The 23320-nt window shown below is 56.5% G+C and overlaps 3 protein-coding genes across 6 annotated transcripts; 1 reads left to right on the top strand and 2 right to left on the bottom strand.

Moving 5' to 3' along the window:
* Positions 1-8: 8 nt before the first annotated feature.
* Positions 9-10753, bottom strand: ZNF142 (zinc finger protein 142). 3 transcript variants are annotated; one of them, XM_017825313.1, is made up of 9 exons: positions 10649-10753; positions 9849-10176; positions 8666-9304; positions 8156-8419; positions 6856-7668; positions 6424-6601; positions 2012-5246; positions 1020-1125; positions 9-641 (listed from the first exon to the last, which is right to left on the bottom strand). In XM_017825313.1, exons 2-9 carry the CDS (start codon positions 10087-10089, stop codon positions 142-144), a joined length of 5976 nt encoding a protein of 1991 aa, XP_017680802.1. In that variant the 5' UTR covers positions 10090-10176; positions 10649-10753; the 3' UTR covers positions 9-141. The 3 variants fall into 3 exon arrangements, with proteins under 3 accessions (XP_017680802.1, XP_017680803.1, XP_017680804.1); XM_017825314.1 differs by having other exon boundaries at positions 8156-8416; XM_017825315.1 differs by having other exon boundaries at positions 529-641; positions 1020-1193; positions 1991-5246.
* A 15-nt stretch (positions 10754-10768) lies between these two features.
* LOC108502407 (mitochondrial chaperone BCS1) lies at positions 10769-15410 on the top strand. 2 transcript variants are annotated; one of them, XM_017825322.1, is made up of 8 exons: positions 10769-10830; positions 11602-11978; positions 12233-12372; positions 12488-12682; positions 12907-12970; positions 13311-13480; positions 13922-14039; positions 14737-15410. In XM_017825322.1, exons 2-8 carry the CDS (start codon positions 11659-11661, stop codon positions 14987-14989), a joined length of 1260 nt encoding a protein of 419 aa, XP_017680811.1. In that variant the 5' UTR covers positions 10769-10830; positions 11602-11658; the 3' UTR covers positions 14990-15410. The 2 variants fall into 2 exon arrangements, with proteins under 2 accessions (XP_017680811.1, XP_017680812.1); XM_017825323.1 differs by lacking the exon at positions 10769-10830 and adding an exon at positions 10897-10920.
* An 846-nt stretch (positions 15411-16256) lies between these two features.
* Positions 16257-23306, bottom strand: RNF25 (ring finger protein 25). Its single transcript, XM_017825321.1, has 10 exons — positions 23247-23306; positions 23081-23155; positions 22906-23008; positions 22744-22811; positions 22011-22080; positions 21812-21883; positions 20943-21083; positions 20108-20197; positions 19464-19598; positions 16257-19348 (listed from the first exon to the last, which is right to left on the bottom strand). The coding sequence occupies exons 1-10, from the start codon at positions 23282-23284 to the stop codon at positions 18626-18628; spliced, it is 1515 nt and encodes a 504-aa protein (XP_017680810.1). The 5' UTR covers positions 23285-23306; the 3' UTR covers positions 16257-18625.
* Positions 23307-23320: the final 14 nt, after the last annotated feature.

Below are 23320 nucleotides of genomic sequence, written 5' to 3'. Positions count from 1 at the left end.
AAACAATATTAAAAGGAGCTGAGTGATTCCTTTTATACAGTCACATATTTTACAACCCATATACATATATGCCTATACACACACATACATCTCTGCAGGAGGCCTGTGCCACCAGCGCCTTAAAGCAGTCAGGACTCAGCCTCACAGCAATGTGCCATCCTTCTCCACAGGGCATCCTTCTTCCTGCTCCATCCTGGGCAGCCCCTTGGCCTGCGTTTCCCTCTGCACAGCATGAAGGTGGACGGTGTGTGTGCTGGGGTCCTTTCCCACCCCCTGGCTTGGGTCAACAGCCCCATGCTCAGGGTGATGCCGCTGGATGTGTTTGATGACCTGGAACTTCTGCTTGGCCTTGTAGGGGCAGTAGCGGCAGAAGAAGGGATGCTCGTTGGTGTGGGTCAGGTAGTGGTGGCGCAGGCCGGCCGCCCAGCGGAAAGCTCGCCCGCAGGCATTGCAAACATAGGGCTTCTCCTCACTGTGCTTCTTCAGGTGGGTCTTGAGGAGGAAGCGGGTCTTGAAGGCCTTGCCACACTGCTCACAGATGAAGGAACGGGCCTCCTGGTGCCGTGTCTCCTTGTGAACCCGCAGGGCGTCTGCACGGTTGGTGCAGTACTCACACTCATCACAGCGGTATGGCTTCAGGCCTGTGGCGACAGGGAAAGGGATGGCACCGGAATGGGGGCACAGTGCTCTCCATTCCACGGGTCTCACTCTCCCTGCAATACATCATCAGTTCCCAGGGACTTTGCCCTACACCCCACTGTGTCAGCAGGCACACCAAGACTTCCCCTTTCCAAGGCACCAAATAGTGACTGGGGTCTGCACCACTCCAACTTCCCTCCCACCTGAGGGCACTGGCCCCAGCCCACTGGCACAGGAGAATGTGCTGACCTCCAAATGTTGGGGGTCCTCCCCTGCCTCCAGCTGGGCCACTGGTAGCAAAAGAAGCAGGGAGCTGGGGTCCCTGCAGCCCCAACACCCTCCCTGGTGCTCCATGGCCTGTCCCCATTAGCAGCACTCACCCGTGTGCTTCGTCATGTGGTACTTGAGCTGGTTCACCCACTTGCACTTGTAGCCGCAGTCGGGGCAGAGATATTTCCGCTCTTCCTTGTGGATCCGCATGTGATACTGGGCACAGGGCAGGAGGGTGGGGTCAGGATGAGACCACATCCGCTGCCCTGGGAATGTGTAGGGCTCTGGGATGCCAGTGAAGGGCTCAAAGACAGCTCTGGCATCTCCAACTGCGTGTGGCAAGGAGGGCTGTGGGCTTGCCTGTCAGGCTATGGGCAAGGGCGATCCACAGCAGGATTGAGATGAGATGCCCGTACTGCTGAGCTGCTCTGTCCCAGCCTGTGGATGGCACAGGCTTTGCTCCCCAGTTTGTTATTTAAGACAAAGTCTGGGTTAAAACCCAACTCGAGCTAGCTTTGAGTTGAGCACAGCCTCACCCAGGTGGCCCCAGGGGGCTCCAGCTCAGCCTGATCATTAAGAAGTCAGTATTTATTTTAGCAAAATCAGACTATTTTCCCTCCATTGCCCCATGCCTGGCCTTCCTGTTCTAGGGAAGGCCCTTTACCACGCATTAGGATGCTAATCATATGTAGCAATGATGGCAGGATCATGATCTGCTTGCAAGGAAGCTGAGGTTTCACTGCACCATGTCTAACTGGCATCACAGAGCATGCTGAAGCCAGCAAGCAGCCTAACTTGGCTTCGAGTGGTGCAAGGATGCACCCAGAGAAAGACAGAGATGTCATCAGGAAAAGGAGTGAACTTGGACAGCTGCCTGCCTTCTTGCTTTGTTAAAAATCCCCCTTCTCTTTAAACTGCAACAGCAGGGAAGAAACATATTTTTATACAAGTTTTATCCACTTGCTTCTTACTATTGTGTGAGCCACTGAAGAGGACAGAGGATAAAACCTCCCCTTGGGAACTTCTTCCCCAGATCCCCATGTCTGGATGCCCCTCTAGTCACGTAGATACAGTAGGATACATTCCAAAGCAGAGCTCTCACCTTGAGACGTGAGGGGTCGGCGCAGGCATATTTACAGAGGTGGCACTTGTAGGGCTTCTCACCCGTGTGGATGCGGATGTGCCACGTGATCTTCTGCCTGTTCTTGGTGGTGTATTCGCAGTCCGAGCACTTGTACAAGCGGGTGCCCCCGTGGCCCTTCATGTGCTGGTCAAAGACAAGCTGGTGGCAGCAGGCGAAGTCGCAGAAGGGGCAGTGCAGGGGTTTGTCCTGGGGGGAGGCTGGCTCATGGCTCTCCATATAATGCCGCACCAGCTGCTGCCGCTCCTTGGCTGCAAAGCTGCACAGCTCACAGCGGTGGCTGAAATGCTGCGTCTTGTGCTCCTCCAGTGCCTCCCGGGTGGCAAAAGTCTCCTTGCAGGTGCTGCACTCGAGGTGCGGGTGCTGCTTCTGCACGTGGCACTTGAGCGTGGCCTCGCTGTGACACATGAAGCCACAGCGTGGGCAGCCATAGGACACCTTCTCCTCGTGCCGCCGCAGGACATGCTGCTTGAGGGCCGTCTCGGAGCTGAAGCGAGCCTCACAGCGGGAGCAGGCGAAGTTGAGCTCGCCATGGTGGCAGCTGTTGACGTGGCGGGTGATGTCATTCTGCAGGTAGCTGCTGTAGTCACAGAGTGGGCAGAAGTGGGTGGGTGTCTTCTCGTGCACCCGCAGGCGGTGGATGCGCAGCTTGGAGTTGGTGCCGAAGGTCTGGCTGCAGATGCCGCAGGCGATGCGCCCCACGCCGGTGTGCAGGGACTGGTGGGCCTCGAGGCGGTAGCGCCGCGTGGTGCTGAACTCGCAGTAGCGGCACTTGTGCGGCTTCACCCCCTCGTGCTTGATGCGGACGTGCTGCCGCAGGCAGCGGGCCTGCTTGCAGGTGAACTCGCACTGGCGGCACTGCAGCTGCGGTCGCTTGCTGTAGTGCTTGCGGTGCAGCCTGCGGTGCAGCTGCAGGGCTTTAGCCACCTTGGAAGTAAAGGGGCAGGAGGCACAGCGGAACTCACCCAGGGTCACACAGCCCCTCTTCTTGTGCGTCTTCATGGCCCGCTCCTGGTGGCAGGTGAAAGGGCAGTTGGGACAGGAGAAACGCCTCCTCTTGGGCAGGGTGGCTTTTGAAGGGGCCACATCCAGTGGGAGTTTACTGGACTGGCCTGTTTCAACACTGGCTAGGTCTCCCTCAGGGAGCTCGGTGCTTTGGGATCTGTCCTCCTTGGGATGCATGATGTGCTTCTCAGCACAGTGGCTTTTGAGGGCCCGCTGGGAGCGGAAGGCCTCAGGACACAGGGAGCACCAGAACTGCTCCAGGTTCCGGCAGCCATCCTCCACGTGGGAGGTGATGGTGGAGACACGGGAGCACACGAAGGAGCAGGCGTTGCAGTGCAGCTTCCCTCCCTCCAGCCGGTATTTCTCTAAGGGTTTCCCAGGCTGGGAGGGATCAGCAGCTCCACCTGGCTCAGGTCCATCCCCTTGCTGGGGAGGCTCTTCTGCTACCTTTATGCTGTCACCCGGCAGGGATTTCTCAGGGGCAAGACAGCCTGATGCCTGTTCTCCAGCCAAAGGACTGCCTTCTGCTTGTGTTTTATCAGGCAGCAGTTCAGCTTCCCAAGGGCTCTCAGCACGCCCGAACTCCTCTGAGCGTCCCTTCTCACTCTCCCCTGTTTCTGTACCATTATCACCAGGCTGGTCAGCAGATTGGCACAATCCAGGTGACTCCTGGCTGGCTGGTTTGAGGATCTTGTTGTTCTTCAGGAGAACTGGGCACTTCTTGAGGAGGTGAGTGTTGAGCCCCCGTTGCTGCTTAAAGCTGGCGCCGCACTCGTGACACACGAGCGGGGCCCGGCGTCTCTGGCAGCTGGCTTTGGAGTGCAGAGACATGGACTTCTCCTTCCGCGTAATGTAAGAGCACTTCTCACACTTAAAGACCTGGCTCTCCGACTGCACCACCAGCATCTGCACCCTGCCCTCCAGCACCAGCGTCTCTGCCTGCTCCTTGTCCTGCTTCCGAAGAGCCTTCAGCACGGACTCTGAGCCACCCCTGGCATTGCCATTTGAGGTGACCACCTCCTCTGGGACAGGTGGGTGGCCTTGCTCAGGTGTCTTCAGCACACTGAGCCAGGCCTCTGGCAGCTTGGCTTGGCCGGTCCCTCTCACCTCAGTGTCTGCCACCAGCTTGTGGTGGTCTGAGCATGACCTCTCAAGGTGGTCCATTGCCTGCCTTAGAGTGTCTTTTCCCTGGCTGTCTCCTGCCACTACACTGTGCTTCAGTCTCACCACATCATCTTCCTGTACATCTACTTCCTCTTCTTCAAAGTCTGGGGTTTCTTCAAGTGTATTGCCACTGTTCTCCAAGACAAGGTCATCCTGGGAACCCAGCATCTCAAAGGCTGCGGAAGGCTCCTTGCAGGACATCATTTCCATGCTCTCTGGCTGTGTCACACAGGCATCTCCAGTCAAGTGCACTAGGAGGGGGTCAGATGAGACATTCAGTGCTTCCAAGTGCAAGGTGCAGCTCTCTGCCACATCCTGAGAAACACTGAGCTCAGCTGAGCCTGTGGCAGTGTCTCCTTGCACGCAGTCATCTTCCAGGGCATTGCCAGCAGTCGGACAGCTCTGCTCCCCCTCGCTCACACCTCTCTCTGCCTCACCACTGCTCTCTCGTGGAGCAGGATCCTGCCCAAGGAGAGGTACCACAAACACTTGCTGGTAGCCCTCTTCTCCCTGGGACTCCAGCTGGGATGGCTTCGCCCTTGCCCACTGCTCCTTGCCAGTAAGGGGGGAACTGGCATCCACATTCAGGGCTGTGCCAAGCTCGTAGCTGAAGAGTGCCTCAGACGAACTGATCTCCAACTCCTTGCTGGCATAGTTTTCCAGCCAGTCCTTGTCACCGGGAACGTAGCCATGAATCTTACGCTTGTGGAAGAAGAGGCTCGTGTTGCTGAAGGTGCAGTACGAACAGAGGGCACAGCGAAACTCCTTCTGCTTGGTGTGCTTGCAGTTTTCATGGTTCAGCAGCGCCTGCTTGTACTTGGTCTGGTAGGTGCAGTACTGGCACTGGAAGATGGGCACCTGGTAGTTCTGTGAGTGCTTTGCCTGCATATGCTTCTGCAGCTCATACTTGCGCTTGCAGGCGAAGCCGCACACCTCGCAGATCAGACTTTTGCCCTGGTGCCGCAGCTTGTGGCTGCTCAGCTGGTCAGCACGGTGACAGCGGTACGAGCACTGGTTGCACTGGTACCTGTGGGGACAAGTAGAATTGGTCAGGCAGGATGAGGAGCCGGGACAGGCTGAGCTCCATCAGGCATGCTGAGCTCTCCCTCCCCATCCCAGAATAACAGGGAAGGAGTACTGCTGGGTTTGCCAGATCTGACCTTTGGCATCCAGGCAGCTCTTACCACAGGCAATTCCTCCCTGCTGCAGCCCTTGGCACTGCGGTGCTTTATACCCCCAGCCTGGGGATGGGAGATAAGATTCCCCGAGGTATTCCATACAGTGAACGTGTCACCCCCACAAATGTACCAACAGCACTTCCAGCATCCCTGGAGGCAAGCTAGACCCAAAGGAGTTGACAATTTGGCAGTCTTGAACATGCCCAAGTGGGCCTTGGCCCACAAACATCAGCAGAGCCCATGAACCCAAGTGCAGAGCTGCACCTCTGAGGTAATACACCTCCTTGGTGGCATGGAGACACCAAAAATAGCTTTGCTTCCACAGCACCATGCTGGCAACAACCTGCAAGCTCAAAGCCCAGATTTCTTATGTTCCAGACAGAGCAGGCTATACCAGGCATGAGAGAGTCTGGCACAAAATGCAGCCTGGAGAAGCAGACCCCTGGAGTGAGAGCAGTATTCTCCGTTGTTCAGTAATTTTCCATGGGCCTTTACAATCTAAGCTTCTCTCAGGGTAGCTGCAAAATAAGCAAGTTTCTGAATGCTTTCAGCTAGAGTAGTTGTAACATAAGTATCTAATTTTTGATAACAGATGCTGAACAAAGGCGCTCTATTACAAGCTATAAATGTGCATGCTCAATGGACAAGTTCAAGTGAAGTTCACGCTTCAAATAACCACCAGAGACCAGCAGAAGACCCCCTAGTAACCAAATGAGGACTTCTGAAGAACTTAGAGCTGATTAACATATGCATGAACTTTCTGAGAAAAGTAGTGAATATGTAAGACACTTGATGAATATGTAAAACTGTAAGTAAATATTAGCTATGCTAAACAAGAGCAGGGCACACACACACTTAAGAGGAGCTATCCTCCTGTGTGTCCAGCGCTGGTAATAAAGGAATACTTGACTCCTAATGCTCACAAATTGAGTCTTCGGGGTCTCTTATTTGCTGATTTATGGTAACAGGAGCAGGATTTGGGGAGCCCTGACTAAGCTGACAGGGCAGTAGAGCAGGGGGTCTTACCGGAGATCTCCGGTGTGCTTGCGCATGTGGACGTTCAGGTAGTGCTTCCACTTGGTGATGTACCCACATTCGGTGCACATGAAGTTCTTGTCGTTGGAGTGGGTCAGCATGTGCTTGGACAGGTAGCTCACATCCCGGCAGGTGAAGTCGCAGAGCTCACACTTGTGAGGTTTCTCTCCTATATGCAACACATGAATACTTTCAGCATGACAGCCAAATAAAGCAGCATGGCAGGGAAACAAGCTCAGCAGGAGCTGGGGGTGACAGGAGGGGTGGGAACATGCCACAACTTCAGTCAAGTGACACTAGGGTGGCAGAGCCAGTGGTGGGACCCAGGAGCCCTGACCCAGCCCTCCCTGCCTACCCAGACCCAGGACAGGACACCACCCCCATCTCAGCTTGGCTCTTGGGACTCCTGCAGCGGACACCCACCAGTGTGCAACAGCATGTGCCGGATGAGCACCCGCTTGTGCGCGGTGGCGAAGGCACACTCGGTACACTTGTGGATCTTCTCGTTGGCGTGCATCTTGCCCACGTGGTCATGAAACTCCACGGGGTTGAAAGTGGCGTAGGGGCAGAAGCTGCACTGGAGCTGCTCGCTGCCTGGGTGCCCCTGCTTCTTATGCTTGCGGAAAACGTGCTTGTTGGAGCAGATGAAGTCACACTGCTGGCAGTGGAAGGCGTAGTGGGTTTTCCGGTGAGCCTCCATGGCCTCAGCTGTGCCAAAGAGCAGTGAGCAGGCGTGGTATTTGCACTCCACTGCCTTGATGCCATGAGCATCCTTGAGGTGACGGACAAACTCCTTCCGGTCCTCCACACAGTAGTCGCAGCCTCCCTGGAAGCAGCTCAGCCTCTTGGGTTCGGCTTTGTGAGTCTTCAAGTGCTCTTTGAGGGCCTGGCTGAGCCGAAACTTCTCTTCGCAGACAGGGCAGGAGTAAACATCAGAATAGAAGTTGGAGATGTCCTCGTGCATACTGGCCATGTGGCGGTTGAGGGCGTTCTTCTCCACCGAGCTGTAGTGGCAGAGCGGGCAGCGATGGGCCTTCTCGCCTGTCTCCCGCATCATGTGGATCTTCAGTTTGCTCTTGCTGGTGAAGTACTTGTGGCAGTTGGGGCACTGCAGGCTGGGGTCAGGGAAGTGCAAGTGGAGGTGCTCCACCAGGTGCGTCCGCTTCTTGAAGCACCGCTTACATTCAGGGCACATGTGGGTTTTGTAGAGGTACTCGGAGCCCTCTGCAACATCTCCTGGAGGAGCAGAGGAGGGAGAGCAATCAGTAGGAAAAAGATGGAGAGCACAGACAAATGTTCTGTCCCTGATCCAGCTGTACCAGGGTGAGGGCTTATACACGTGTGGTCGCACAGCAGCCACCTACTTAGAGGGAGTGTCACCACCTCAAGTCACCAGCACACTTCCTGGTGATCTCTTTTCAGCTCAACGCTGGCAAAGCACAGCCTATATCAGGCCTGCCCATGTGCCCCTGACCCCCAAATGCAGGCAGACCTTTGCCTAAACCTGACAGTGGGTGTGAACAGGAAAAAGAAGGGACAGATTTGCTTGGGTAGAGGTCAGGGGAACAGTGCACTGGTACATGCAGGAGATGTGGGGTTACTGGATGGCACAGGACCCTCAGGCCCCATGAGCCTGGCCCGCACTTCCACACCAGCCCCAAAGCTGCGCTGCTTGTTCACAACACAAAGCCTGAGCAGCTCCTGGTAGGGCCCTGCATTCCACCTTTGAAGTGGTGTGCCTGTGGCATTCTGCCTTTCTCGGGAGCTGCCTTCCCATCCTCTTTGGCCTCGGCTTCACAGGGGCTCTCGCCATCCTCCTCCTGCGATTCATCCCCACCGCTGTCTGAATCCTCTTCTCCAGCTGATGCTTTCTGCCCCTTCAAGGAGTTGTCCTCGGTACCCGCAGGGTTTGCTGGCCTGGCTTCTGCTGTGCTGGCTTCCCAGCCAGAGTGGTAATTTCCTGCCTCCTCCTGCTCTTCTGCTGCTGCTTCAGTGGGGAAAGACAGAGATCATCACGCTGAAGGAAAGAGGGACCACTCCATCCCCACCACCCCCATACAGGAAAACCTCCTTGCTCAGATGGGGGCACAAACTGTGCTGTGCAGGGAGGAAGGAATGCAGGGTTCCCAGCCCTCCAACCTTGCCCCCCAACTCCTCCCAGTTTTAACGGGGATGCACGGACACAGTCAGCCTCTGCAACAGCCACAGCCCCCAGCGCCGCACCCAGCCATACCTGATGGTAGGATGCAGCACTGCTCAAGGCTGTGGGGGTCTGAACTGCAGGGGCCACCTGTTTCGGGCATCTTGGACGGGGGCTCTGTGGTGTGGCCCTTCTTGTGCTGCCAGAAGAGCTTGGCATTGGCTGTGACAAAGTCGCAGTGGCCACAGTGGAAGGGGAAGTGTGTCCGGTGGTGCTGCTCCATGGCTGGGCGGCTGGGGAAGAGCAGCGGGCAGGCCCGGCAGGTGCACGACACAGGCGAGGCCCCGTGCAGGTGGCGCAGGTGACTGCGCAGTTGCTTGCGGTCCTCCGTGGTGAAGTGGCAGCCTCTCTCTGGGCAGGGCAGGGCTCCTGGTGGGGCACGGTGGGTCTTGAAGTGCTCCTTGAGCTGGGCAGGCTGCGTGAACGCCTCCTGGCAGATGGGGCACAGCAGGCGCTCGGGAGCAGAGCCTTCCTGTGTGCCAGCTCCAGGCAGCTCTGAGCCCCCTGGCTCGCTCTGGTCCTCACTGACAGAAGTCAGCAGTGCCCCAGGGAGTTCCAGGTGCCCAGGAGGGGCCAGCAGCAGGCACTGGTGCTGGGACAGCAGGGAGGCCTCTGGGAAGCTCTGGCCACACCTCTCGCAGAAGTACAGCTCCACCACTTTGACCAGAACCTCTGCAGAGAGCAAGGGGCGAGCATTAGAAAGGGCTTTCACCAGGCCCAGAGTGTGGGACTGGTGGTTCAGTTCCAGCTCTGGACAAGGAGGATAAACCCCCGTCGCCACAAATTATATTTTGGGAACCACAGCCCAGCCCCTGCCCAGGATATCCCAGGATATCTCCCATAAGAAAGGGAACACCACCACCCTGGTGACCACGATGACCAGGTCTGTCCTTTTGCACCTTTGAGGCACGCAGAGATGTGAGGCTGGCTTGGCCCCATTCCCAGGAGATCTCCACCTGGTCCCTACTGACAGCCTGGATTGACCACCTCACTCAGCACACAATTCCCACAACCACTCTCCCCATCCAAATCCCAACCTTGTGCCAGGTCTGCACCACTCAATGGTGGCACCAGACTGGTGATGCACATGAGGTCAGAGACACGAGGGCACCTGGTGTCCCTAAGGTGCTGGCTGGAAGGGACAGGGGCCTTGGCCAGACCTCTCTCCCTCTGCTGAGTGTCACTGGGCCCATGCTGCCCTCCTTGCACCCCATACCTGTGGTACTGGCCGCATTGCTCAGCGTTACATTGCCAGCCACTGTCTCGATGAATATTTCTACATTGCTTCCTTCAGCGTGAGCCCCTTCCCCAGGCATTGATGCCTCTGCCAGCAGCAAGTCCTGGCTGGCAGTCAGCGGGGGTGTCCCAGCCAGACCGGTGCTGGCCGCACCAGGGCTTCCCACAGCTCTTGCCTCTCCTGGTGTGGGCAGGAGCAGCTCCGAGCAAAGGGCCTCCATCTCCCTGCTGGCACCCTCAGAGACAGTCACTGCTGCACTCAGTGCCCCCGGGCACTGCCTTGGTGCTGGCCAGGACAGCCTCTCACTCTGAAACAGAAGAAAGAGCTTTAAAACAGAAACAACCCGGAGGCCTGATGGGATTTTGGGGGGCAGCCCGCAGTGCCAGTCCCCAGGCAGGGCATGAACTGGGGATCTCAACGCTGGCTCCTTTTTGGTGTGCCTCCTTTTGGTGGGCCACAAATCGAGCAATCCGCGGCAGACAGTAGTGCAAGGACAGGTGTACCCTCCCCAAAGATGCCTAGGGGCCTCTCCCTGAGCCTAACACCCAGGACTCGCTCCCTGAGTCCAGCTGGGCCCAGCCCCGAGCCCGAGACCACCCCCAGAGCTGTGTCCGGTCTCCAACGAGCAGGTGTCCCCTGCGAGTCCCGCCCGGCCGGGCCCCACCAGCCCCGAGTCGCTCACCCCGGGTTGTCCTCAGCCGGTCTCCCCACATCCCTTCACCCCGGGCTGTCCCCGGTCCCCCCCATCCCTTCACCCCGGGCTGCCCCCGGTCCCTCACCCCGGGCTGTCCTCGCCGCCCCAGGGCCCCCAGCCCCGGCACATCTCAGTTACGGCACCGGGCGGCGGAAGCGCCGCCCTTTGTGCCGCTCGCGCGGCCGCTCTGCCCGGCACTCCGGTCCTGCTCTATGGTGCGGGCGGAAGCGGCGCGGGCGGAAGCGGCAGCGGGCAGAAGGAACGCAGGTGAGCGGCGGCGACGGGACCGTGGCCGCGGGTGGCGGGGGGTTCCCGTGTGGAGCGGCCGGGCTAGGCCGCTGCTGCGAAGGACGGTCGGTGAGGGTCCGGGTCTCCTGCAGGGGACGGTGGGGCTCCTGCCGCGGGCCTGAGGGACCCTGCCCACGGGACGCCTGGGAAAGAGGAAGGTCAGACCTTGTGCTGGGGGAGCTGGAATGCTGCGTGAGGGAGCTGAGCGGGTCTGTGCGTCTGCCGAGGGAGGCTCCCCCTCGTCCCCTGTACCTGACAGACCTGCTGAGGGAGCTGGAGAAGCTTCAGGCCCCCTGAGCATGCGGGTGTTATCCAGACATGGAGGTGCTGCTTCCACCGCAGTCGTGTGCCCGTTCCCACCCGGCTCTCGGCTCGGCCTGGAGATGCGCTTCAGCTTTTTCGAACAATAAACCTTAAATAATTGCAGTGCTCACGATCTCTGGTTGTTTAAAGAATAAAACCCTGTAAAACTCTGAGCTTCTTGTCTTGGCTGAAGAAGCAACACATTCTCCCGTGCTTGCTGGAGAGCCTCCAGCTCCTGGCCCCCTCCTGCCTGGCTGGCCCAGTGGCCTGCAGAGAGGGAGGGAGCTCCTGCAGCCAGCAGCATTCTGAACCCCTGGTAATAAGTACAGATGTGGGAGATCCAGATGTGCCAGGCAGCCTTTCACCTTAAGAACTGGCCACGACAAAGGCCAGGGAAATGCAGGCAATCTGTTGTGTTCTTTCCTGCCACTCAGTCTTTCCACACAGGTTGGTTTGTGGAGCACAGAAACGATGCTGTGGAAAGGAGCTGCTTAACCTCCCACAATGCCCTTTTCTGACTTTGTCCTAGCCCTGAAGGACAACCCATATTTCGGAGCTGGGTTTGGCCTTGTCGGGGTGGGCACGGTCCTGGCAGTGGCTCGTAAAGGGGCCCAGTTTGGGCTGGTGGCTTTCAGGCGCCACTACATGATCACCTTGGAGGTGCCCAGCAAGGACAAGAGCTACCAGTGGCTGCTGAACTGGGTGTCCCACCATGCCAAGCACACGCAGCACCTCAGTGTGGAGACATCATACCTGCAGCATGAGAGTGGGCGTGTCAGCACCAAGTTTGACTTTGTCCCCAGCATTGGGAATCATTTCATCTGGTAAGAGGGCGCAGGGGAAACCCGTGTGGGGATTGAGCCTCACTTTGGCAGCTTGGGGGGCCTGTAGAGGCACTGGAGAGGATCCTGCCTCCTCCCTGGGTCTGGGTTAGGGCAGGAAGTAGCAAGAGGAGCCTGTACTCAGCAGTGTGAAGTGATTTCCTTACCTGAGATAAATGTTCTTGATTGATGAGCCAGGCTGGGCACAACTGGGTGGTGCTGGATCACTGCACCCCAACCCTGTCTTCCCACCCCAGGTATCGCAGGAAGTGGATTCGCATTGAGCGCAGCCGGGAGACGCAGGTGATTGACCTGAACACAGGGACCCCCTGGGAGTCTGTCACCTTCACTGCGCTGGGCACCGACCGGGAGATCTTCTTCAACATCCTCCAGGAAGGTCTGTAGGGGAACTGCGTGGGGTCCTGCTGGGAACAGCCTACTCCCTGGAGATGCCCAGGGCTTCACGGGAGATCCTCTTCCCTGGCAGCTGTCCCTTCTGCCTCTCTCCTCAGCCCGGGAGCTGGCACTGCAGAAGCAGGAGGGGAAGACACTCATGTACACGGCCGTGGGAGCAGAGTGGCGGCAGTTCGGCTTCCCCCGCCGCCGCCGGCCCCTCAGCTCCGTGGTGCTGGAGAAGGGTGTGTCGGAGAGGCTGGTTCAGGACGTGAAGGAGTTCATCAGCAATTCCAAGTGGTACAGTGACAGAGGCAAGGCTCTGGTGTGGTGTCCTCCGTACCATGTGGGGTGGGGCAGAATTCCTGTGGTTGTTTCTGGAGTCAGCTGTGGAGAGATTTTTCCCTGCTGCTTGCCTTCCCTTGGTGTATCCTCTATGCGTGATTATGTGTGCTCAATCAGCAAAGCCTTGTGGCTCTGGGGGAAGGGAGCTCAGAGCAATCCAGCTGGTTATCCTAAAAGAACACTGTCTTCCTAGGAATCCCCTACCGAAGAGGTTACCTGCTGTACGGTCCTCCTGGCTGTGGGAAAAGCAGCTTCATGTGAGTGTTGCCAGCTGGCTAATGGCAGTTTTCCCACCAGCTGCCTGCTCTGGGGCACAGCAGGCTCAGATGAGAAGGTGTGAATGAGCTTGGGTTTGGAAAGAGGAGTGGGCTGTGCCTCATGTGTGGTGCCTGGTGTTTTGCTGGCACTGTGACAGGTCAGGGTTATGAGCCCTTTGTGCCCTTGCTTTGCACAGTGCTGCACAGCAAGCTGAGCAGGTGTTCCCGTACCCCCCTCAGATCTGATCCCTGCTGGGAAAGGACACTTCTGCCCTCTCCCCTGCTGCTGGCTCTGTGCTTTCCCACTGTGATTCACCCCTGTGGTTTGTGTCCTTCCCAGCACAGCCCTGGCCGGGGAGCTGGAGTACAGTATCTGCCTGCTGAGCCTTAGTGACCACAGCCTCTCTGACGACCGGCTCAATCACCTCCTGAGCGTGGCACCACAGCAGAGCATTATCCTGCTGGAGGATGTGGACGCTGCCTTCATCAGCCGGGACCTGGCCGCTGAGAGTGAGCACTGCCCCCATTTCTGGGCCAGCAGCTGGAGGGAGGTTTGCCAGCTGTACTGGGGAAAGGTTTGGACTCTGGGCTGCTCTGCTACACCAGCAGAAACCAGGAGTGGGCATTTCTATGGCCTCAGGGCCTTAGAGATATAGCCTTCATAGCCTAGGCTATACAAGAAATTTGGGTCCTTTATCCTCGGGCAAAGATCCTTCTCCTGCCTAGCTATTTTCAGTATGAGGGAGAAGGTGGTTTTCCTTCTTGTTCTCTGTTTGGATTTCCATGGGTGCATGTGGGTAGGGGAGGTGAATGTGCTACCAGCCAGGCAGAGGGTCAGACTTGGAGCAGGGAGGGAGTGGGGAGCTTGGCGTTAGGTGATAGGAAGGTGGCCTGCAAGCCTGCACAGGGTCAGTGGCCGATGGCTGTGATCTCAGACTCCGCTGTTCCCAGACCCTGCTGCGTACCAAGGCATGGGGCGCTTGACCTTCAGCGGCCTCCTCAACGCGCTGGATGGCGTGGCATCCACAGAGGCCAGGATTGTCTTCATGACCACCAACTATGTGGACAGGTCAGAGCTGCCCCCTGGGAAGGAATAGGGTGGGTGGCACAGGAAAATCTTGCTCCCTTTTATTGGGCTTTATGTAGGGCTCTTTGAATCCTCCAGGAGGAAGAATGGGGCTTCGGGTTTCCCAAATCCTCCTTTCGGATGCAAATCCCTTGATTGCTAACCAGGATTCCTTTTGCTGGAGCCTCAGATGCTTCCTTGCTGTTCAGAATATGGTTATTCCATTCAGGAGTGGTACCAGCTTCCTGCCCATGGGAGCTGCAGGTTTTGGGGTTGTGGCCATGCTGTGAGTGAAACGCTGGCCCCATGTGCAGCCCACTGGGTCGGTGGGATGCAGCCTGGGCTCGCGGCACCTGCTCAGCCACTGCGCTATGGCAGGCTTGGCTCACTCCAGACCGAACTGTCCTAGGGGGTTGTTCAGAGGTTGCTTATGGGACAGAGATGGGCAGAACTGTTTCACAGGACTTGTTTGTCCTTCTCCAGAGCCAGCCCTTCCCTTGCTCTCTCTTTTCTTTTGGGTTGATTTCTCCCCTCAGTCTCCCCAGGGATGAACCTGCTCCTTCCCTTTACCATCTCACAGTTCACAGCACTTTGCAGACAGGACACGGGCTGTGCTAGTGTGGACGGGGGGTTCCTGCAGGACCCACCCTGCAGAGACGTTTTGATCAGGTTTTCCAGGCCCCCCTCTGTCTCTTGACAGGCTGGATCCAGCCCTGGTGCGTCCTGGCCGTGTGGATCTCAAGCAGTACGTGGGCCATTGCTCCCACTGGCAGCTTTCCTGCATGTTCCAGCGCTTCTATCCTGAGCAGCCCGTGGCTGCAGCTGAGCGGTTTGCAGAGCAGGCATTGGCCGTCTCCAAACAGATCAGTGCTGCCCAGGTGCAGGGCCACTTCATGCTCTACAAGATGGACCCTGAAGGAGCCATTTCAAACATAAGCTCTATCCTGCTGTGACCTGGGGCCAGCAACACTGAGAGGACTGGGACAAAGATGTGACCATCCCAGAGATGCCATGAAGCTGCCCAGATGCACAGGCCAGGTCTCTGTTCACCTTTACCCCTCCAATGCCTTGTTTTGGAGAGTCAGAGCTGCCAGCCTTGCAGCAGGGAGAGGGAATCAGCTCTTGCTGCTCCCCAAATTTGTGTGCTACTGCACCAGCCCTGCTCACCAGTGTGTGCCTCATGTTGGGATTTCTGTAAGCTGCTAACGCTCTTGGATGTGAATCCTCTTCCTTGTGGGTCAGCCTGGGGGTTTCCTTGGGGCAGGATATTGGGGTGCTACACTGCTAAAAGCTGCTGGTTTTTTAAAGGACAACGGTCTCACTGGTTTGTGAATATCCTCTGTGAAATGCACAACATGGCTCTTGTCTCTCTGGTCCCTTTTCGTGATAGTTGCCCCACTTATCCAGCTGCTGGTTCAGAGCCCTCCTGACCAGAGCCTGGCACAGCCAGTACTGCAAATCCAGAGTGTTTCAGAAAAAAAGCAGTTCCTAAGAGACAGCTGGTTGTCCCTAGACTCCAGGCTGGTGCCACTGTTCCTGCCCTGATGAGTTGTGATGCCAAGCCGCAGATCTGCTTGGATATCATTGCTTGGTGGGCATGACTGTCCCTCCTGCCAGAGATGTGGGGCCCTGGAGGTATGTGAGGGCAGATGAGAGGCTTTGGTCAGTTAGAGAGTATCTTCCCAAGAGCTGTCCCATCCCAGCCCCTTTTCAGAATCTTGTAAATCAGTTTCCCCTGAGCCAGTCCTGTGTTCAGTTTTGGGGGCTCCATCACCCAAACGGGGCTGTGGGAGCTGGTTCCAGGCCAAACTCAAACTGCTCAGCCCTCCTCTTGGCTCTATCCTCTGGGGCCAAGGACATAATCAAGAGCACATGGAAATACGAAGGGGCCCAAGCAATAGCACCTGGATGGATTTTGGCGCAAACAGGCGCTGCTTTGGTGCAAACTCAGACTTACACAAATGTTTCTGCAAGTGAAAGGTTAGTCCTGTGGGTATGGTGGAGGGGTGGCTCCTGGAGCAGGATTCTGCTGTTGGCATCTCAAACCCTGTGTTTGGCCATCTTATAGAGGCTAGGTGCCCAAATCCAGCCCTCTTCCCTCAAAGCTGGGGGTCAAAACTGGCCAGTGAGTGACTGGCAAATGTCTCACAGTTGCTGGGGAAGATGTGGGGTGGTGAAGGGGAGCCTGAAGGGCCCGATGCCACCACACAAGAGCCAACATCAAACCACACTGCTTGCTTTTAATAGTGTTAATGCTACACACGCTGCCAGTGCTTTTCTGCCCAGCCTGGGGCTTTTGCCAGTTAAAGCCTCACAACAGCCTTGTGAGGTAGGTGGGTGACACAGGCGGACACCAAGCAAGGGGACCCAGGTCAGGGTGCAGGCTCCATTCTTCCCCTCTGACCTAGAGGTTTTGTTTGTTTAGCCCAAACTCATTTCCACATACTGTTGAAAAATGCCCTCTGCTCCAGGCTGACAGCAGTGAGTCAGAGAGGGCCCATCCTAAATCCCTACTCCCAGGAAAAAAACCCTTCCCTCTAACACATCTGGCATTTGACTGAAGTTAACCAGTCCTCACTCCAGTTTCCATGGCTGAATTCCCTTACTCCAAACATGGCACAGCAGCTTTCCTGTTGAGAGTAAGCCTCGCTCACCAGAGGAAGCCAAGGAGCTTCAGCTGCTGTGAAGGGCAGAGATCTTCCGTGTTTCTTTCAGGACACAATCACATGCCTTTCTCGGAGTACAGCAGTTTCACAAGTAAAGGCAGGAGGCAGCAGACAAGCACCAATGTCAGGTAAAGTTTACACCTTTTCACCCAAGTGCAGGCAGGCCGTTCCCCCAGAAACCAGCTGAACGAGGACAGAGAGCACTGAATTAAAATTAGGGCTGTCTTCAGGAAGCAAGTGCTCAGCCCTTGTCCTCAGCAGGGCACAACATCTGGCTCTCAGATCACCAAGCCCAGGATGGGTTGTGTGGGCTCAGACCAAGGAGGGAGAAAGTCATGCTTTTAGAGCATTAGGGTTGAAAGTAGGGCAGTGTTGGAAATTTAAGCACAGAAGGTTCTTGGGCAGCAGGTTAAACCAACCCCTTCAGGTCAAGGCCAGGCACAGAGTAAGCAGGGCAGTAGGTAAGGAGGACCCAGCCCAGAGAGAGGTTTGTGCACCCTTCATGTGCCAAAGATCAGTCAGGCAGATGTGTGTGCTGCCAAATGCCTTCTGAGTACACACAGCCTTTGGTTTCCTGGGGATCTCACATGAAGTTCTGGCAAGTCCATTGTGGCACTGCTATTTTTGCACTCAGCAGGAGGAAGACAGAAACAACATATGTGTGGCCAAAAAAGAGGTGAGGTGGGGGACAAGGCACAAACAAGTGTGAAGGAATCAGTACTGTCCAGGTGAGGCGAAGAGCTTACACTGAGCCAGGCAAAGCGGGGAGCCCTCTTGCCACCCAGAAGTGCCAGGGGAAGGTCTCTGCCCTGGCTCTGGTTGTAGGGAGCAGGGAGGGGAGTGAGAAATACCAGGGATCAACACCTTTGCTCCAAATAGCAATGAACAGGAGCAAGTGGGCAGAGAAAACAAAGGGAGCAGGCTCTGGAGAAGACCCAATGAATTAATTTAATAGCGTCTCACTTCAGAGACTTGGGATTGCCCTTCACAGCTCTGGAGTGAGACACCATTTAAATTTGTGAAGGAGAAGCAGATGAAACTGCACCAAGTTAGTTTAAACAGCAAATCCTCATTTTGAAATAAGATCAGCTTGAAGATGAAAGGAGGGTAGCAGTATCTAAAGTATTGGGGCATGTCTTCAGGTTGTTGGAAGTGCCAAGACAGCCTGGCCTTAAGAGGGGGATTCCAACAGATACACATCACAAAGCAAAGTGCTTTGAGAGACAGGCTTCCTGGGGAAGTGGGAGACAAGCTGAAGCTGCAGCCAACGTGTTGACTTAAGCTTAACTTGGATCTCCTGGCTGGGACTGGGAAGTGTCCTGCATACAAATGACATGCCTGGCCAAGCCCATCAGCTGAACATCGGCCAGGGCTGCAGGAGAAACCATGTTGTCTCCAAGGGACAGGGACAACACTTGAGAAAGTGCTCCGAGAAGGAAAGGAGGACAGAGTAAGCTGAGCTGTGCTCCAGGCTGCTGACCTGGCACAGCCCCATCACTTGGCACCACCATGGCTCCACTGGGACACTGGCTTCCAGGGAAGATCTTGCCCCAACTCTGGCTCTGCCATGGCACCATGCTCAGTCCACTCTGTAGGTGTGCATGTTTCTTGGCAGCTCACATATAGAGATGATGGCTGGAGGTCCCCATTTAAGGCTACCTGTCCCCTAGGTCTTCTGAGATCAAGGCTGATATGATCTGTCAAGATTCTGCTTCTCCAATGTTGGTGAGAGCCAGCTGCTCACGCCGGGATGCTTCACTCTGCTCATCCCCTGGTGACACTGCCTAGGTATGTCCCATGTGCCATCTGCCTCCTCCCTTTTAAGGGGTATGGTGTCTTCTTGCTACTGCTCTACCAGAGCCTTCACTGTTCTCCCCAGAAATAGCCCTTCCTTCCCCCCAGCCCAGCCCCTCATCATTCCTGCTAGGAGCCACTCTCTTTCTCAAGATGGGCTTCTTGATGTCCACTGGGCCTGAACACCCCTCGCCCTCTTGATGCTCTGGGGTAGGAACCACGCTCCTGAACTCTGGACCTTTCCCACCTCCCACAATCCCAGGGCCTGTGGTGACTCTGCCAGCTGGGAGCTGCTCTGTAGTCGCTGTGGTTGAATGTCAGGTTCTCCTTTTTCTTGCCCCGGGTCTCAGCCCCCTTCTCTGCACTCCATCTGTCCACATCACAGTGCTCCTCTTTCAAGTCCACAGCCTCCATTACTGCTGAGGGATCTTCAGGGCACAAATCCTTTCTTTCAGCCAAGGGAGCAGCCCTACTTCTACTGTGAGACTTTGGAAACTCCTGATTGTGCCTTCCAGCAGGTCTCCGCTCTGGTCTCTGGCTGAAGCCCCTGGGCCCCCTGGAGCCATGGAGTGGATGACAGGCTTCTTCTCCCGGTTCTTGCAAGCCACTGCATGGCTGCCTGCCCTGGCCTCTGGGGCCTGGCCTCTCCCCTCTGTGCTTCTCCCTCTTGCTTGGTTGCTCCCTGGGCACAGCAGGCCTCTCAGGCCGCCCAGGTTCTGCCCTGGCCTCCGATGCCCCAGCTGGCTCTGGAGTCGAGGCTTGGCCGGGCGGCTGGGGCACATCTGCAGTGCTTGCACTCACCGGCAGCTCAGAGGCAGCAGCTGCTTGGCCTGGATCCGCAGCAGCTGGAGGCTGAAAGAAAGAGGCCACTGGTGAAGAAAAGGACAGGGGTGTCCCACAGCAGACGACAGTGCTTGGTCCTGCAGCCCAGGGTGCCCTCGGCAGCTCTCTGCCCCCAGTGCCATACCGCCTGGAGGCTGATGAAATAGCGGTTCCTCTCTGCTTCGGGGTCGATGATACCTCCTTTCTCTTGCTGTCTCTTGAAAATTAGGCGCAGTTCTTCCTGGTGCTGCAGCATCTTGGCATCTGGCCTGTATGGCTCCTGAGTGGCAGAAAGCAAGGCAGGGTAAGGGCTCTCTCAACACTTGGCAGGGATAGGCAGTAGCAGGGCTAGGAGCTACTCCCTAAACCCTCCTTTGATTGCACAGTACCAGGCACCTGCTTCCCTTTGCCACATTGCCAGGCCTACAGATGCATGGGAAATCCCTGGACAGAGGCAGAACATCCCAGTGCAAACCCACTGTTTCTGCAGTGACTGCCTTGGGATGTCCTGCTGTGGGGTGGGATGCAGAGCAGCTACCATCAGGTCACTCTCCTGACCTGATTATATCCCAATGAGTGCAGGGACATGCCCCATGGCAGAATCACCTCTCCTCCAGCACATCTGCTCACCTCAGGGCTATACAACTGAATCTGCTCTCTGTGAGCTACCCTTTGGATAGGACATCTGGGAGGACCTGAGAGGGCACATTCATTCGTCCGTTACAGTGTCACAGTTGAAGCTACCCAGTGGTAGCTGCACAGCTGGGCAGGTGAGCCCCCATCTCTTACCAGAGGGTGCTGTGGGGGCGGTGCTGCCTTCAGAGCAGAGAGATCATAGACCAGCGTCTCCCGGCAGACAGGGCACTGCACACCGACTTCCTGCGGGGAGGCAAAAGGTGACAGCAAACCCTGTCTGCGACTCAGGTCATGCACTGCCTGATAACCCTGCCCCTCTTCTGCCAGGGTAGGAAAGCCCAGGGGAGTTCCAGCAACATGAAAGCAGCCTGGGTCTCAATGACTGCTATGGAAGGTGGCACGCTGGGACTTGTGCTACAGCAGCTGGCTGCTGTACAAACCACCCCTGTCAGCACCTATGGCTTCAGTCCTCCTTAGCCTAGGATCTGTTTTTCTCTGCTTCAAAGTGCAGCATGTCATCTATGCAGCACCTCTTTGAAAGGGTTTGTAGGAAGGAGCGTTTGACTGGTTTCATGCTCAGCTCCACTGTTTGCTCTGCAGCTGAAAACTGTTCCAGCACCTGCTCAGGCAGATTTTATCATCCCAGAATGCGGGTGATCGTGTTTACCCTGCTGCAAACCCCTGCAGTTCAAGGACTAGGAAAGGAGCTCTCTTTTCTAACTCCTGTGGTTCCAGAAGTCCAAAAATGCAACCCCCTGCCCCCTCCCACAGCATGCACTGACCCAGAGATCCAATAAACCAACATCTTTGGTTGGAAAGGGTCCTTGAAGATCACTTGGTCTAATCCCCGCTCTGATTCTCAGCACAGGTACAAAACTGACCGTGCTGCTGGGTCACACTAGCCCTCATTCCATGTCCCAAAGAGGGTGATACAGATGTCATGAGGGTCTGCACAGGGGGCAAGGGGAGGGGGCCCAGGGCCTGGTACCTGTTTGGGAGATGGTGAAAGGTGCTGATCTCTCTCCTCCTGCTGCATGAGGATCTCCTCCTCCATGTGCTGGGCATACCGGGCCAAACAGTGGGAGTGGAAGTAGTGGTAGCATTGGGTCTTTGTGAAGGCTTCTCTCTCCTGTCAAGAAGGGCAGCTTTGAAGGGTTTCTTAGCACAAGGTTGTGTAGCCTCCCCAGCTGAGGTAGGTTTTCACTTCCATGTCAGTGGTGGCAGTGGGAAACTAGTGCTGACTACTGCCACCTAACATCTGCTCAGCTTCATCTCCACTTCTTCAGCAATTACTGGGATGCTGCTCCTTGTTTCAAGTGTTAGAAACACTCCTAATGTCATGATGCAAAGTTTTCGTGACTGATTTCTCTGTGTGTGTTTCTGTGTAAGCAGCAATCTTCCCATCTGATGTGTTCTCCTTCCTAGGCAGGCATTGACTTTCCTTGCAACTCACACAAGATCAGCTCCCCGGCCCTCACAGACCTCAGTATCCATCACACGTGGATGTGTTCCAGTCCCTCCTGACCACCTGTGTGCTGAACTCCAGGTGAGGTATGACCTATACAGCGAAACTGAGATACACCAGCAACTATCCTCAGACCCTACCCACTTCTTTGGAGATGCTCTGGCATCTCTTGCTGCCCCTGTGCCATTTCTGTAGATGATTATTTCAGGCTGATGGGGAGAGTAGCGTGTATCGCCCTCCGAAGGCCCACGTGCAGGCGGATCACCCACAGAATGGGGGCAGGGGCCTGCTGGGGTGCACCCTGGCCCCAGGCTGATAATCCCAACCCCAGGCTCCCCATTCTCTTGCCTCACTTCCCAGTCAGCTTGCAGGGCCAGGAGACACATGCCTACCTGGAATCCATAAAGGCAGATCACACACTGTCCATGAGGAATGTTGTTGTCAGTGAGAATCTCCTTCCCCTTCTGTGGAAGCATTAAAGCAAACATTTTACTCACTGGCCTGCACATGTGCTCAGGGCTCTCCTGACCCCTCGGGCAGCCAGGGACCAGTGTCTGTGGCTGGTAACCCCCAACTTCCCCCAGCTCTCACCTCAATGAGTTCATAGAGCACCTCTGTCCCCAGCCTGGCTTCAGCAACACTTCTGAGGGTCTGGGAAATCCTACAGCAAAGCAGCAGAAATGCTTAACACAAATTTAGCTACACCTTTTCACTGTCCCACATACCTGCCATCCCGCCATGGTGACATGAGGAACAAACAGAGCACTGGCCTTCAGGCTTTGCTTGGAGCACAGGATGGGCACAAGTGCACACACATATTCATGTGCTGTCCTGGCTCCCCACAAGCTGGTGCACAGGAAGCCTTTGACAGGACTTGAAGGAGCAGGTTTGCTGACAGCCTCAGCTTGAGCTCAGTTTTGGTGAATCCCAGGCTTTGTTTATCTGATGGCAGTCCCTGAGCAGGTGTGGTGGGAGCCGCTGGCAACACATTCCACTGCACCAAGGACCAGAGCACAAAGGCAACAACAGGCTGCTTGAATCAGTCCCACCTCTGTCAGAGCAGGACCAGCAGCTTCCAAGGCGCCAGGGATTCAGATTATATTTCAAGGGGACCACAGGGCAACAACTACAGGGTGGACCCCTTGGTGTCAAATTCAGTAGCAGTGGCTCCCATGAGATTTAGGACAAAGAGATTTAGGGACCTGTATCCATCCACTAACCAGACATGGGATGTCATGTGATTTAGTGAAGGGTTTTCCATAAGTTTTGCCTCCTGGACCTCTGGAGGAAAGGATTGCCCTCTTCCTGCCCTCCTGGCACTCACTTTTGAATTTGCTCATCTGACAGGCCCCGAGGGTTCCTGATGGAGATCTCCGGAGTTTCATTAGGATACTAGGAAAAAAAAGAGAAACGCCCAAAGCACAACAGGAAAGATGGAGAGGCCCTGGGCGGGGAGGAGCAGGGGCGAGGGGGGCGGGCAGCCTACCTGCGGGGGCACGGAGAGCACCAGGGTGAAGCGGACGTACTGGGAGTCCTGGTCCTCGGCCGTGGCGGGGTGCAGGGTGATGCTGATCTCCCAGGGCTCCCACCTGGAGGAGGGGCAGGCCGGGGTGAGCGGGGCGGCGCGGGGCCGGGCCGGGTATGTGGGACGCGGGACGTACCTGCCGCGGCCCCGCGCCACCCGCAGCTCCTCCAGGTAGATGGATTCCAGCACCTCTAGCTCCGGCAGCAGCGCCCTGCAGGGACCGACGGGGCAGGGGTCAGATGGCCCCACTGGCCGGGGGGTGCGGGATCGCGGGGGCCCGGGGAAGGTGCGAGGGGTGTTACCAGTCCGCCGCCTCCGCCTCTTCCCCGGCCGCCGCCATCGTCCCGCTCGCTCCGGAAGCGGAAGCGGGGAGCGC

This window comes from Lepidothrix coronata, unplaced genomic scaffold (genome assembly GCF_001604755.1).
Source record: "Lepidothrix coronata isolate B3197 unplaced genomic scaffold, Lepidothrix_coronata-1.0 Scaffold118, whole genome shotgun sequence".
NCBI classification, from domain to species: Eukaryota; Metazoa; Chordata; class Aves; order Passeriformes; family Pipridae; genus Lepidothrix; species Lepidothrix coronata.
The sequence above is the reverse complement of the archived record's forward strand: the minus strand, read 5'-3'. Positions and strand labels throughout refer to the sequence as shown.

What these genes read in the sequence shown, in the direction of transcription:
- ZNF142 (XM_017825313.1), bottom strand. Translation starts at nt 10,089, where the DNA reads ATGGAGGCCCTTTGCTCGGAGCTGCTCCTGCCCACACCAGGAGAGGCA. An exon ending in ACAGGCACACCACTTCAAAG is followed by an intron (nt 7,669 to 8,155) that starts GTGGAATGCAGG and finishes CTGCTCCTCCAG; the next exon opens with GAGATGTTGCAGAGGGCTCC. An exon ending in AAGCACACCGGAGATCTCCG is followed by an intron (nt 5,247 to 6,423) that starts GTAAGACCCCCT and finishes TTGTCCCCACAG; the next exon opens with GTACCAGTGCAACCAGTGCT.
- LOC108502407 (XM_017825322.1), top strand. Translation starts at nt 11,659, where the DNA reads ATGCCCTTTTCTGACTTTGTCCTAGCCCTGAAGGACAACCCATATTTC. An exon ending in TGTGGGAAAAGCAGCTTCAT is followed by an intron (nt 12,971 to 13,310) that starts GTGAGTGTTGCC and finishes TGTCCTTCCCAG; the next exon opens with CACAGCCCTGGCCGGGGAGC. An exon ending in ACCACCAACTATGTGGACAG is followed by an intron (nt 14,040 to 14,736) that starts GTCAGAGCTGCC and finishes GTCTCTTGACAG; the next exon opens with GCTGGATCCAGCCCTGGTGC.
- RNF25 (XM_017825321.1), bottom strand. Translation starts at nt 23,284, where the DNA reads ATGGCGGCGGCCGGGGAAGAGGCGGAGGCGGCGGACTG. An exon ending in TGCTCTATGAACTCATTGAG is followed by an intron (nt 21,884 to 22,010) that starts GTGAGAGCTGGG and finishes ATGCTTCCACAG; the next exon opens with AAGGGGAAGGAGATTCTCAC. An exon ending in CGCCCCCACAGCACCCTCTG is followed by an intron (nt 19,599 to 20,107) that starts GTAAGAGATGGG and finishes TCTGCCACTCAG; the next exon opens with GAGCCATACAGGCCAGATGC.